General features: G+C 39.1%; 1 protein-coding gene across 1 annotated transcript in view; it reads left to right on the forward strand.

The window, feature by feature from the left end:
• eloa (elongin A) overlaps nucleotides 1–13,839 on the forward strand; it is a 36,674-nt gene that overhangs the window by 2,380 nt on the left and 20,455 nt on the right. Inside the window, exons 2-3 of the mRNA XM_062047364.1 lie at nucleotides 1,084–1,140; nucleotides 5,331–5,443. Of these exons, the coding sequence (XP_061903348.1) occupies nucleotides 1,084–1,140; nucleotides 5,331–5,443 (170 nt within the window). The remainder of the gene's footprint in view (nucleotides 1–1,083; nucleotides 1,141–5,330; nucleotides 5,444–13,839) is intronic.

Below are 13,839 nucleotides of genomic sequence, written 5' to 3' on the forward strand. Positions count from 1 at the left end.
TTATCTATGAATGCTCCAATGTTTCACATTAAATATTCAATTTTGAGAAAGGTTTTGGATATTTTGTGTCAAATATCAAAACAGAGCTTTCTTGGAATTACAGTAGGCACTTCTATCCAAAGTGTGGCCCGGGGGCCATTTGCCGGTCCCAGATGTTGTTTTAACAGGCCGTGGCACATTTAAAAAATACTATTAATAAAAAATAAACAGTCACCATTGTTTTCCTTACATTACACATATTAGCGCTTTTATTCCACTGTTTATTTTGTATTACTATCCATCCATCCATGGATATTAATACAATATAAAACAATGTTGACATTAATAACACAAAGCTGCCATGCAGGAAGTTTTTTTTCTTTGAAACCGTCATTGCTCAAAAAATCATAAAAACGTATAATCGATGGATAGGTTTAAAGCTGATCTAGTGATTTAGGCATTGGAAGTAATAATAATAATAAATATATATATATATATATATATATATATATATATATACATATATATACATACTGTTGTTGTTCAAATATAATAGTGAATCAAAAGCAATGTTTTTATGATGTATTTATCTATGAATGCTCCAATGTTTCACATTAAATTTTCAATTTTGAGAAAGGTTTTGGATATTTTGTGTTCTTGCCATAAAAACGGATTTATTTGGGGAAAAGGGCATAAAACATGAAAAAATAATAAAAACTTATGAAGTTGATCTATAGATATTTAAGTGTTAAAATAAAAATATATGTTAGACTTATTTTCAACACTTTAATGACTAAGACCCTTTTTGGGTCCCCGGGACTTTTAACACTCACCAAAATTTAAGAAAGCCCTTCAGTTGGATGGATGGTTTTAAAATATTAAAATTTGAAAAATGTTTCGACACCCCTGGAATATGGCTTGTGAAAATATACTTGACCGTCAGATAAAGTGGTCCTCACAGCAGAATGTTAACCTTAGAATTTAGTTGCTGAAGACACAAAGATGTGCACATTGCTGTTTATTAAAATCATTCATGTCCAAAGCATCCTCTTTTTTTTCAAGCATTAGCAACCAGAATCTTCATTTTCCTCTCTCTTTTTCCAGCTCCTAAAGACTCTTAAAAGACTGGGAGAGCTTCCGATGACCGTCGACATCCTGGTGGTAAGCTGTGTTTTGACTCTTGGTTCATACACTACTCACTTAAAGTATATGATATTGGGCTTTCAGGAAGAGACTAAAATGCACTATTGCTGGGTTACAACCACGTGACCTAAAGGCAGTCGCCTTACTTCCTGTTTTCTTTTGGTGGGGGCAAACATGTCACCATGGCCACCAGTCAGTTACCACTGGCTGCACATGTATCAGAGTATCATAAAGGGTAAGACCTAAAAGTGTAACAGTTAATCGATATATTGATTTATGTTCCTAATATTCAAGTACATCAATCTGTACTCGGCAAGCCTTCCGTAAGAAAGGTGTCGATCCAAAATTGTTCTGAGAAAAATGAAAACATTTGATCTAAGAACGGCAGACTTCTATATGAAGTTTAGCAATTTTAGTGATAAGGACGTTAAAAGTTACTCAAGCCTGTCTGCCGGACGCCATCAGTCATCAAAACCAAAATGCCGGATACTTACGGTGGCTGAGAAAATTTCAAACAAATGCAAACGCGACAAGACCATATCATAAATTACAACAGAACTTTCAGATAAGCCACAACACAAAAATGTAAAGCCGCAACACAACTTTAAACCACAAGGGAAGCGGCGGACACAGCGGAAGTGACAGCTGAGCAAGTTACGGCAACAGACCTGGTGTGGCTGAGGCGGAAGGTTAAAAAACAGTGTAATGAACATAGTACCTTAAGGATGTTTTATTTTTTCTGGACATTTGTACTTGTACTGCAACCACATAATGTTCCATCTAGAAATGTCCGTTAATATCAGACTGCCGATATTATCGGCCGATAAATGCTTTAAAATGTAATATCGAAAATTAGCGGTATCGGTTTCAAAAAGTAAAATTTATGACGTTTTAAAACGCCGCTGTACGGAGTGGTACACGGACGTAGGGAGAAGTACAGAGCAGTTGCGTCTCCCAGTCATACTTGCCAACCCTCCTGATTTTTGTTGGGAGACTCCCGAATTTCAGTGCCCCTCCCGAAAATCTCCCAGGGCATCCATTCTCCCGAATTTCTCCCGATTTCCACCCAGACAACAATATTGTCGTTGTGGCTTGTGCATCCCTTTGAGACACTCGTGATTTAGGGCTATATAAGTAAACATTGATTGATCGATTCGGAGGGTGTTCAGCCCGCCTTTGCGAACGTCTTCTCGTCCGATTTCGTACAAGTGAACGTTCCAACTCGTTTCGTTACAACTCCAATAAGGCTTTCCAACTCTCTTTAATTAGCATTGTTTGCTACCGACAAAGTACCGTATTTTTCGGAGTATAAGTCGCTCCGGAGTATAAGTCGCACCGGCCGAAAATGCATAATAAAGAAGGAAAAAAACATATATAAGTTGCATATTTGGGGGAAATTTATTTGATAAAACCCAACACCAAGAATAGACATTTGAAAGGCAATTTAAAATAAATAAAGAATAGTGAACAACAGGCTGAATAAGTGAGGCATAAATAACCAACTGAGAACGTGGCTGGTATGTTAACGTAACATATTATGGTAAGAGTCATTCAAATAACTATAACATATAGAACATGCTATACGTTTACCAAACAATCTGTCACTCCTAATCGCTAAATCCCATGAAATCTTATACGTCTAGTCTCTTACGTGAATGAGCTAAATAATATTATTTGATATTTTACGGTAATGTGTTAATAATTTCACACATAAGTCGCTCCTGAGAATAAGTCGCACCCCCGGCCAAACTATGAAAAAAACTGCGACTTATAGTCTGAAAAATACGGTACCTAAAATGGTTATCGTTGAGTACTGAGTATCAATTCCCCGGTCCCAGGAGTTGGTGCCGTATTGGTTCAAATGTGAACAGTACCCATCCATAACAAGAACAAGAAAAAGAATACCGATCTAATCACTTGAGTATCGTTTATATAGTGATACTATGATAAGTATAAAAAGTATCGACATCTGGATCGATCACCCCTACTTTACTTACTAAGCTTTAGCAGTTAACTTCTTGTGTCGTCCTGCTCGGTGTGTGTTTGTAGCATGCTTAACCATTCCTTTTCCTCCAGTCCTCATGTACTTTAAAGAAACATAGGTTTTTTTTCCGCCATTATGGTAAGGATTAGTATCTTTTACTGTGGATAGACGACACATGTGTACTCTGCATGTGTGTAAAAAGGAATACGGAAATGTATTAAAAGTTTCTACCTGATAGTGCACCCCTTTTTTGGAGGAATTTTTCATGCAAGTACAATCTTTAGCCATGTAAACACTGGGACACAGCTGCGGTCAAAATGGGCAATCACCGATCAGTTAAAAGAAAGGCAAATATCATCCCCCGTGGGCAAATTCTGCTCTACCTGACGAGAGCGACAGGTTCAGCAGGAACTACTTCTCTCTGCATTTTTTGGTGGTTCTTCTTGAACGTTTTTCCACCTTATCTTATTTTTCATTTCGTATTCATTTTATTTATTTATTAGGACAATTACAATATGCATAAAAGCAGAGATGCTTGTACCAGACTGTAGCTTAGTACCTGATTTCCATCTGTAGTCCTAAGGGGTAGGGACAAAGTGAATACAGTGCAAGTTAAAACACCATTCAAATGCATCATACAAATATCATACATGCTAGGGCTGGGCGATATGGCCTTTTATTAATATCTCAATATTTTTAAGCCATGTCACAATACCTTTATATATATCTCGATATTTTGCCTTAGCCTTGAATGAACACTTGATGCATATAATCACAGCAGTATGATGATTCTATGTGTCTACATTAAAACATTCTTGTTCATACTGCATTCATGTATGCTCATTTTAAACTTTCATGCAGAAACTGAAACCACAATTAAGTAAATTTACCAAAACTGTATTTATTAAACAGTTATTAAGCAGTGGCACAAACATCCGTGTAATTTCAAAACAGAAAGTGCAAGATTGTCAGAGACATTTTAAAACAAGCTATGAGTGCACTTTTGTGCATGATGTCACTAAGATGACATATCAAAACAACACTAAATTAAAGTGCACTTTTTGTACAGAACGCCACTACAATAGTTTAAAACAAATAAAGTGAACTTTTGTGCATGATGTCACACAAGATATTTCAATAAGTGTCAAATAAAAATGAGCTGCATAATAGGAAATCAAATAGTGTATGTCCTTCGCTATGTGGTAGGTTCCTGCGGACGTCATCTCATTCTGTTGTTGACTATTTTTTTCATACGGTGTTGATCTGGAAATGGTTGCTTCGGCATTTTGTGGCTATGGTACCGAACGGAGATGTTGACATGCGGAGTTTCAAGCACTCTTCATTCTCCAGCGGGTGACTTTTCAAATTATGCCACAAATTAGCAGTAGGTGCTACTTTTTGTAACAACGCTTTTGCCGCATACTTGTTCGACATCTTCCCAATTGAAGCCAAACCACCGCCAGTCGATGGACCCCGTGCTGTTTTTCTTAGGAATTAATTCTTCCTTCATTTTTTTACCAGATTCGCACCTTCTCTCTCTCGTACTCCGCATTAGCATCACAGCTAATGTTACCCATGCTGCTACCTCTCTGCTCAGCGAGGGCGTATGACGCGACAGTATGTGACGTATGTAAGAAGGTGCGCTTGTTTTACGTCTCTGTGAGAAGGAGAGACAAGAAAGAGTGAGAAAAACCTGTAGTGTAATGCCCGCAGCTAAAAGCAACTGCGTGAGAACGTATACTCGAATATCACGATATAGTCATTTTCTATATCGCACAGAGACAAACCCGCGATATATCGAGTATATTCGATATATCGCCCAGCCCTAATACGTACACACATATATACAGCATACATACTGATATTATCTAAAAAAAAAACTAATCAACACGCTTATGTTCTGATAAGGTGCAGCCTTCATCGTGAATACAGTACAAGTCAATCACATAAAATTAACTCTGTCATAACGTTTTACAAAAACCCCAATGGAACCATTTCCAGATGCGAGAGCAGCGTATGTATGTGTCATTTTTGTTTGGATTTCACCTGACTACTCGCTAAAAATACGCCCCTCAAGAGCTTACATCCGAGACAACAGAAACCGGACGTTGTGTCACGTTCGTCCCAGCAGTTGACCATTTTTAAATGCCCAATATCCCAATTTTTCTGGGTCATCTCTGCGTGATTTGATTTTCAAGTTTGTTTTGGACTCTTCTCCCTGCAGGAAACCGGAGTGGGGAAAACTGTGAACTCTTTTCGGAAACATGAAGTAGCCGCCGAGGTGGCAAAAGGCCTGGTAGCCAAGTGGAAGAAGCTCGTCCCGCAGTCTGCTGACAGGTACGCACTTGGATAGGTTGTAGCTAAAGGGGTCACACTATGATTTTTTTGCTTTGTGGTCTACATGACATGTAATGGTGATTCTTTGGTCAAAATGTTTTATAGATTACGATTGACAGACCATCTTTAAATCACTTCCAAGGATGCACCGTTTTTTGGGGGGGTTTATTTACATGGCGTGACTGTGTTTTCTCCCCGCCATCTTTGTTGTAGTTTTTAGCGCTTCCATAGCAAGTCTACTGACTGTTATAATTAGAACTTTAGGCTAATTTGTATCAGAAATTGCAACAGTGGAGGATGCATGTGCATGCGCGGTCAAAGGATTGTAATAAAGAAGGAGCTGGGTTGTAGGGTATACCGGTACCCAGTGTTTCCCACACATTCATTTATTTGTGGCGACCCGCCACGAAATAATTACGTCTGCCACAAATTTTTAAAAAATATATATATATATATATTTTTTTTTTTGTCCTGTCCAGCTTCTCAGGCAAATCATATAGTTGATGTAGATGCCCATATAGGCTGTTCAGATTTACTTTACAAAAGAGAAGTGTAGGATACTTCTCTTGTTGCCTTATTTGTATTTGACCACTACTGTTTTCTGTTTATTTGTTACTGACTGTGGCAGGACACCTCTGCCTCTGTTTCACTTTATGTTGCTGGTAAATAATATGGTTGTAGTAGTAGGCTAAAGTTAAATTATTTAGTATGCACTAATTAAAAGGGGCAGAGCTTTAAGAGACATTTTAGCTTTTATATTTTATAAGATATATTTTTAGTAAGAACCACAATTAATAAATATATTTCAGTGAATAACTTATTGTTCAAATCTGTACATAAATATGTACATAAAGTGTTGTAATTGTATTGTAAAATGGATGGATGGATGGACGTTTAAAACAAAACTGTTATTATTAATTAGTAAGTATACATTTTTTGAGCCTTTTTAGAGAAAATCATATCATTGTAGTAAATTATGCAAATTACTCGAAGATGTCATGGTGACCACGCCCATAGCCACGCCCACACCGCCACAGGTATTTTGGCAGTCTATGGGAAACACTGGGTATCAATCAATCAATGTTTATTTATATAGCCCTAAATCACAAGTGTCTCAAAGGGCTGTACAAGCCACAACGACATCCTCGGTACAGAGCCCACATATGGGCAAGGAAAAACTCACCCCAGTGGGACGTCGGTGAATGACTATGAGAAACCTTGGAGAGGACCGCATATGTGGGTAACCCCCCCCCCCCCCCCCCCCCTCTAGGGGAGACCGAAAGCAATGGATGTCGAGTGGGTCTGACATAACATTGTGAAAGTCCAGTCCACAGTGGATCCAACACATCAGCGAGAGTCCAGTCCACAGCGGGGCCAACAGGAAACCATCCCGAGCGGAGACGGGTCAGCAGCGCAGAGATGTCCCCAACCGATGCACAGGCTAGTGGTCCACCCGGGGTCCCGACTCTGGACAGCCAGCACTTCATCCATGGCCACTGGACCTATGCAACTCCCCCTCGCAAGGGACAGGGGAGAAGAGGAGAGAAGAAAAGAAACGGCAGATCAACTGGTCTAAAAAAGGGGGGTCTATTAAAAGGCTAGATTATACAAATGAGTTTTAAGATGGGACTTAAATGCTTCTACTGAGGTAGCATCTCTAACTGTTACCGGGAGGGCATTCCAGAGTACTAAAGCCCGAATAGAAAACGCTCTATAGCCCGCAGACTTTTTTTTGGCTCTGGGAATCACTAATAAGCCGGAGTTCTTTGAACGCAGATTTCTTGTCGGGACATATGGTACAGTACAATCGGCGAGATAGGCTGGAGCTAAACCGTGTAGTATTTTATACGTAAGTAGTAAAACCTTAAAGTCGCATCTTAAGTGCACAGGAAGCCAGTGCAGTTGAGCCAGTATAGGCGTAATATGATCAAACTTTCTTGTTTTTGTCAAAAGCCTTGCAGCCGCATTTTGTACCAACTGTAATCTTTTAATGCTAGACATAGGGAGACCCGAAAATAATACGCTACAGTAATCGAGACGAGACGTAACGAACGCATGAATAATGATCTCAGCGTCGCTAGTGGACAAGATGGAACGAATTTTAGCGATATTACGGAGATGAAAGAAGGCCGTTTTAGTAACACTCTTAATGTGTGACTCAAACGAGAGAGTTGGGTCGAAGATAATACCCAGATTCTTTACAGAGTCGCCTTGTGTAATTGTTTGGTTGTCAAATGTTAAGGTGGTATTATTAAATAGATGTTGGTGTCTAGCAGGACCGATAATCAGCATTTCCGTTTTCTTAGCGTTGAGTTGCAAAAAGTTAGCGGACATCCATTGTTTAATTTCATTAAGACACGCCTCCAGCTGACTACAATCCGGCGTGTTGGTCAGCTTTAGGGGCATGTAGAGTTGGGTGTCATCAGCATAACAGTGAAAGCTAACACCGTATTTGCGTATGATGTCACCCAGCGGCAGCATGTAAATACTAAAGAGTGCAGGGCCAAGAACCGAACCCTGGGGAACTCCGCACGTTACCTTGACATAGTCCGAGGTCACATTGTTATGGGAGACGCACTGCATCCTGTCAGTAAGATAAGAGTTAAACCAAGACAAGGCTAAGTCTGACATACCAATACGTGTTTTGATACGCTCTAATAAAATATTACTTATATTTATAGTACTAGTATAGCATCACAGTACTAATGAATTAAAAACGGTACTATACTCTGTTTGAAAAGTACCGGTTCGCCATATTTTTTTTTACAGGCATGACGGCGCGTTGTCGTCACGTCGTGACATTGCTGGTTTGGAGCATGTTCAACAGCGCACAATCACAGAGTACTTTACAAGTAGACACAGTGTGTAGACAGAAAAGGGAGAATGAATGTATTTTGGCTTAAAAACTAACGATAAATGTGAAGCTATAACACTGAAACGCCCTCAGGAAGAGGTGCTTTAAGACATGGCTAGCTAGTTGGCGGCTAATGTCCAGCCGCAATCGGCAGTGTTTTAGCTTCTTCTAAATCACTAATCCTTGCCTCCATGGCGATAAAGTAAGTTTTACAAGTATCATCCCTGCAGGACGAGGAATAGCTAAACATGCTTCACTACATACCGTAGGAGGATACAATAGCTCACCGGCGTCACTATGTAAACAAATGCCATGAGTGGATCTACACCTGACATCCATTGTAATGGTACCAAGTACAAGAGTGTGTCTAGTCAATACTATTATGATTACACAAATATTTTTTATCGTCACAAAATCGTAATTTTATTTGTATTTTTTTCATTCTTATTATATTCATAAACTCAGGAAATACGTCCCTGGACACATGAGAACTTAAACTATGACCAATGTATGACCCTGTAACTACTTGGTATCAGATTGATACCTAAATTTGTGGTACCATCTAAAACTAATGTAAAGTATCCAAACAACAGAAGAATAAGTGATTATTACATTTTAACAGAAGTGTAGATAGAACACATTGAAATGGAAAATAAGCAGATATTAACAGTAAATGAACAAGTGGATTAATAATCAATTTTTACAGCTTGTCCTTTATAATTTTGACAAAATAATAGAATGAGAAATGACACAATATGTTACTGCATACGTCAGCAGACAAATTAGGAGCCTTGTTTGTTTACTTACTACTAAAAGACAAGTTGTCTAGTATGTTCACTATTTTATTTAAGGACAAAATTGTTCTTCGATTGCAATAAGAAACAGATATATAATGTACCCTAAGATTTTTTTTTAAATAAAGCCAATAATGCATTTTTTGTGGTCCCCTTTATTTAGAAAAGTATCAAAAAGTACGGGAATATATTTTGGTACCGGTACCAAAATATTGGTATCGAGACAACCCTATTGCGCTAAGCTCTCCGGGTAAAACTTTACCATGAATGGAGATATCCGCTGATGAGGTACGGCAGAAAAGGTCACATTACAGAGCAAATTCCAAACAGCTCGTTTTGTGGAAGTATGAAGGAAGGTAAGATTATTTGATAAATATCTCTGCAATGCCTTCACGGGTTTATTTCTAATTTTCGGGACTTATGCAGATCCCAAATACACATAAGCAGTTACCATGAGGTTAGAAAAGCTGGTTTTGCATGATCGGGCCCCTTTAAAACCAAAAGGAGGAGGGTTGTCAGGTGCTAGAGGGCGGGACTGTCCAGGCAACCACCTTTCATCCTAATTGCCTTTTCATTTGGCCATATCCACACACGGACACTTTAAAAACTCATACTTTTCCGTGCGTTTTGGCCTCTTGTACACACACAACTTTTTGTCCTTAAAAACGCACACTTTTAATAATGCTGGTCCTGGCAGGGTTTCCGCGGGGCATTAAAAAGCATTAAACATAATTAAATGGATTTTGCAATAATTAAGGCTTTAAATGGCATTAAAAAGCATTAAATACGATGTCCAGGGGCATTAAAAATGTAATACAATTGTAGAACTGGGCCGATAGTAAATACGTCAATCCATCGAATGATGAATGAAAATTAACTTAGCGTTGCGGTCATCTATAAATTGCTACGTCCGTCTTGTCTGTTTCGAGCTAGAGCTTCTGAATATAAACAAATGTGGGCGGATCGATACCAAGTATAATATCATTATTTGGTCGATACTACAGTTAGAGCGATATTTTTATGATCAAAAACGTTGTTTTTGTTATTGTTTACAAACTCAGGAAATACTGTAAGTCCCTTGATACAGAATGACTTTGAGGGCAAAAACCAAAGGATTTAAATCAGAGCCAATAGTATGAAATAAAAAATACAAACGATATTGTTACATCGCCATCCTGTGTTTTGGTTTGATTATAATTGTGATCAGAAATGCGATCATTCAATTATCTTGAAAAATTTAAGTATGAATATCAACGTTGCGATTACCAATACTCCCCCCGAAACTACTTGGTATTGGATTGATACCCAAATTTGCAGTATCGCCTAAAACTAACGTCAAGTATCCAAGCAACATAAGAAAAAGTACTTATTTCATTCTAACATAAATGTAGATAGAAACGTGTTAGTACAGAAAGTAACCACCTATGACAGTAAATTAGCAAATACAGTGGAACCTCGATTTAAGAACGTTTCAATTTACGAACCTTTAGATCAAGCCAATGATGCCTCTGTTTTACAAACCATGTCTCTGTGTACTAACAAATCATTTATTCATTCATTTCGTGTCCCATTGGCAACCATTTTGTGCCACATGGCACAGCTATTTTGGGGAGGCGTAACCCTCCACTTCACTTGCCGCAGTACAATATACTACTTCAGCGTGTGTCTTTTCTGTGTATTTTTCGCCTTTTGACAAGTTCTGTCCATTTTGCTAACTCAATATGACTCCCAAAAGACTACAGACCAGCGTGGAAATAAGGAGGGAATCAATCGCTGTGGAGTTTTAAAAAAATAAAATTGCGAGGAGTACAATAATGGCGCTCGCAAGTATGGAAGAATCGACAAAGCAGGCTTCGAACAACAGCAATTTTTAATTGGGATGAGACCGGACTCTTCTAGGAAAATATGCCAAAGCAGACTTGTTTCACAGCGGAGGAGAAGGCACTCGTCTCTTTCAGCACACACACGGCCTCCTCATTTATCCCCTTCGTGTCTGCCTGCACATTCGCCGACGACAACGTGGAGTGGATTCAGTGTTTCCCATAAACTGCCATGATACCTGTGGCGGTGGGGGCGTGGCTATGGGCGTGGTCACCATGACATCAAGTAATTTGCATAATTTACTACAATGATATGATTTTCTCTAAAAAGGCTAAAAAATGTATACTTACTAATTAATAATAACAGTTTTGTTTTAAATGTCCATCCATCCATCCATTTTACAATATAATTACAACACTTTATGTTCATATTTATATACAGATTTGAACAATAAGTTATTCACTGAAATATATTTATTAGTTGTGGTTCTTACAAAAAATATATCCTATAAAATATAAAAGCTAAAATGTCTCTTAAAGCTCTGCCCCTTTAATTAGTGCATACTAAATAATTTAACTTTAGCCTACTACTACAACCATATTATTTACCAGCAACATAAAGTGAAACAGAGGCAGAGGTGTCCTGCCACAGTCAGTAACAAATAAACAGAAAACAGTAGTGGTCAAATACAAATAAGGCAACAAGAGAAGTATCCTACACTTCTCTTTTGTAAAGTAAATCTGAACAGCCTATATGGGCATCTACATCAACTATATGATTTGCCTGAGAAGCTGGACAGGACAAAAAAAAATATTTTTATTTTTATTTTTTTTATTTGTGGCGGACGTAAGTCTTTCGTGGCGGGCCGCCACAAATAAATGAATGTGTGGGAAACACTGGGATTCTACTTTTTAAATGTTTATTATTGTCATCGGTGATCACTCGAATGAGTATGATTGTCCTCCTGTTGGTGGGTCCTTCAGGAGAACGCCCTAGTTACCGTGTGTGGCCACGTGGAGGCCTGACAGGGGTCTTGGTGAAAGAGAGGCTGTGTACTGGCAGGAGAAGACTGACGCACAAGGCTGCTTTTCCGTTCACCACAAGGGCTAGCCAGTGGCAGTGTCTGTAAGCGAGAGGTTAGCAAGCAGGTGGGAAGTAGACATGCAACCTTCCCTGTAACTACTGCACTAGACGCATCATAACACCCTGTCGGCTAGGCCCACACACACACATTATTATTGTAGCAATATGGTTGTTAAAGTTAAAGATTTTTAAGATTTCAGATCATTTGTGAGGGCGGTATAGCTCGGTTGGTAGAGCGGCCGTGCCAGCAAATTGAGGGTGCCAGGTTCGATCCCCGCTTCTGCCATCCTAGTCACTTCCGTTGTGTCCTTGGGCAAGACACTTTACCCACCTGCTCCTAGTGCCACCCACACTGGTTTAAATGTAACTTAGATATTGGGTTTCACTATGTAAAGCACTTTGAGTCACTAGAGAAAAGCGCTATATAAATATAATTCACAATTCACCAAAGGGACACACGTGTTGGCAGAGCATCAGCTTGTTGTTATTGTTTTGGCTTTTTAATAAAGACCAAGTTGATCCATCACCCCCTTGTTATGTTTGTTTGATATACAGTACTGTATATCACTTTATATCACGGTCAAAGTGTACAAACCCTCACTAAAGGCTGAAACCAATTATTCATATTTACATTGCTTCTTTTTAAAAAAAAAAAAAAAGAATATTACATATAATATATTACAGTATACGGCAGCAGCCAAATTAGGGGCCTTTGTAAATATTTTTTAAATGGTTTATAATGTGTATGCCAACTATAATACTGGGATATTTATCGTTATTGCAGGAGGCTGCAATATATTACGCGATACAGATTTTGCCCGCCCAAGGTGCAAAACTAAATTTTCTTACCTGTTGGTACCTATTTTTGTCTATTTAGTAAAAAAAAAAATTGGGATCAAACCACAGAGGCATGGCGGAGGTATTTGTAAAACAATTTTCCTCCAAACGAGTCTTGAATTTGAGACTGAAGTGACGTATTTTGTCTTAGTTACGTCAGCGGATGTCTCCATATTTGGTTGAAGTTCACCCCAAGAGATTTGCGCGAGTCCGCCATTTTTATTCAGCTGTAGTCCAAAGTTGTAGTCAAGGTTTTTCTTTTTCCTCTATCTTTTCATTGTGGGTAAGACTGGCTCGTACATGCACATGCATACTTCACTGTTGCCATTTCTAATACAAATCAGCGTATAGTTCCATCTTATATCTGTTAGTAGACTCCATATTAAAGCGCTAATATTTAAAACATGGCTGACTGGGTTGAGACTCGTAGAAGAGCGCTGGACCTGGAGTAGGGCTTCGGCATCTAAATAAGACCGCCCACAAAACGGCGCATTCTAAAGAGTTGGTTATAAAGCGGCTTGAAGATGGTCTTGAAAACATAATCTATGCAAAATTTTGATCATATCACCGCTTTTTCATGTTATGTAGACCTGTGTTTCAGTGTTTTCCATTGTTTGGTCACAAGTGCCCCCTACAGGGCGACCAAAAAATATTTGTGTGACAGTTCCTTCGTGGTGGGTTCCCCTGGGACCGACAGAATCTTCGTGAGACCGAAGTACAGGTTTAGACAAGTTTTTATTTTAGATTTTTTAAGGTTCAGGGCTATCTCGCCAGCGGCCTCCTTCTCGCTCGAGTGGGGGTTTTTCTCTCCTCTCATCAGCATTCCCCTCATGGCCTCGGACGCTGCTGATAAAGGAGACAGGTGATTAGATAATTAGCCCCAGCTGGGCAATCTACTCACCTGTCAGCCGGGCTTCGAAGCCGGGCCATACACACTCCCTTCCCGCAGGAGGCGCGCCGACCACGCCCCTCTCCACAATCTGTTTCTCAGCTGTGGTCTGTATTGT

The sequence above is a fragment of the Entelurus aequoreus genome, linkage group LG05 (genome assembly GCF_033978785.1).
Source record: "Entelurus aequoreus isolate RoL-2023_Sb linkage group LG05, RoL_Eaeq_v1.1, whole genome shotgun sequence".
In the NCBI taxonomy this organism is placed as follows: Eukaryota; Metazoa; Chordata; class Actinopteri; order Syngnathiformes; family Syngnathidae; genus Entelurus; species Entelurus aequoreus.